We start from the raw sequence: 1,089 nt of genomic DNA on the forward strand, positions 1-1,089 counted from the left end.
GCGCGCGTACCAGCCGTCGGTGAGACGCTCGAGATAGGAACGAGGCTCAAAGAGACGCACGGGCATCGAAATGCCTGGAGCGAACAAGTCCGACGTAAGCAGCAAGCAAAGCGTAACAACAAATCGATAAATCATAAAAGATAAAAAAGTGGAGAAGAAGCGAGAGGATGAGAGGAGAGGAAAAGAGTTGTACTTGTGAGTTCCTTGGCGGCGACGAGATTCTTGCCAAAGGACTTGACGAGGTCCCAGATCACACTGCGGTGCCAAGCGTCGAGAGTTGGTCAGGCTGTGGGCAGAGACGAGAAAAAGAGGAGTAGCGGGTACGCACCCTCTCTGCGAGGCGAGGTCTTCCTCGGACAGCGTGCAGATGTAGCCACCAGACGGGGCGGCTTTGCTCATACGCTCAAAGCTGGACATCAAGGGAGAAGTGGAGATTTAGCTTGTGAATGCGTGGGGGTGCCTTGGAAGTACTTCCAGCCAAGGCACGAGCGGGCGCAAGAGATGCAACCAAGTCGACAGAACTCGGGCTATTTAAAATTCGGGCCGTAACACTTCACCGGGCCATTGGTATGAGCAGAATGTGGTTCAGGCTTCTGCACCAATCCTGTGGCGCGAAATCAAAAATCGAGATTCAGAAGTGAATGTCGATTGGTCTAGAGGCTGAACCACATTCTGCTAATGCCTGTGTATCCTTGGATACCGGTGAAGTGAAGGGGAGCGAATCAACCGCTACAAGATGAAATTTGATCGGCGCACTCCTTCAGCTCTCAATCTCAAGGCAGCCTGTTGATCCATCACCTTTCCATCGTACAAAGAAATGGCAGAGGCGAACGTACGTTGGCATATCAGACATGGTTGTGTTAATCGTAGAGACGGTTTGTGTTTAGAGCTGTTCGTTCGAATTACGTTGAGCCTTGGCCGCGTGAGGGTGATGTGAATGAGGGATGATGCGATTGTGGCGGCAGATCTGATTCGAATCTGAAGATAAACGGCGATGCACGATCTTACGCTTGTTTCAATTAGAAGTGGATGAGAGAATCGAAGCCGTGGGAAGTCTCTGCGTCGACTCCAATCGATCCAATTTGCGAT

General features: G+C 51.1%; 2 protein-coding genes across 2 annotated transcripts in view; both read right to left on the bottom strand.

The window, feature by feature from the left end:
- ACA1_244530 (uncharacterized protein) overlaps positions 1–417 on the bottom strand; it is a gene marked incomplete at both ends in the record, with an annotated part of 2,373 nt that extends 1,956 nt beyond the window's left edge. Inside the window, 3 exons of the mRNA XM_004335388.1 lie at positions 11–74; positions 194–255; positions 329–417. Of these exons, the coding sequence (XP_004335436.1) occupies positions 11–74; positions 194–255; positions 329–417 (215 nt within the window). The remainder of the gene's footprint in view (positions 1–10; positions 75–193; positions 256–328) is intronic.
- A 602-nt stretch (positions 418–1,019) lies between these two features.
- ACA1_244640 (type II CAX cation/proton exchanger, putative) overlaps positions 1,020–1,089 on the bottom strand; it is a gene marked incomplete at both ends in the record, with an annotated part of 3,148 nt that continues 3,078 nt past the window's right edge. Inside the window, one exon of the mRNA XM_004335389.1 lies at positions 1,020–1,055. Coding sequence (XP_004335437.1) covers positions 1,020–1,055 — 36 coding nt within the window. The remainder of the gene's footprint in view (positions 1,056–1,089) is intronic.

Source organism: Acanthamoeba castellanii (assembly GCF_000313135.1).
Source record: "Acanthamoeba castellanii str. Neff unplaced genomic scaffold scf7180000084763, whole genome shotgun sequence".
NCBI lineage: Eukaryota > Discosea > Longamoebia > Acanthamoebidae > Acanthamoeba > Acanthamoeba castellanii.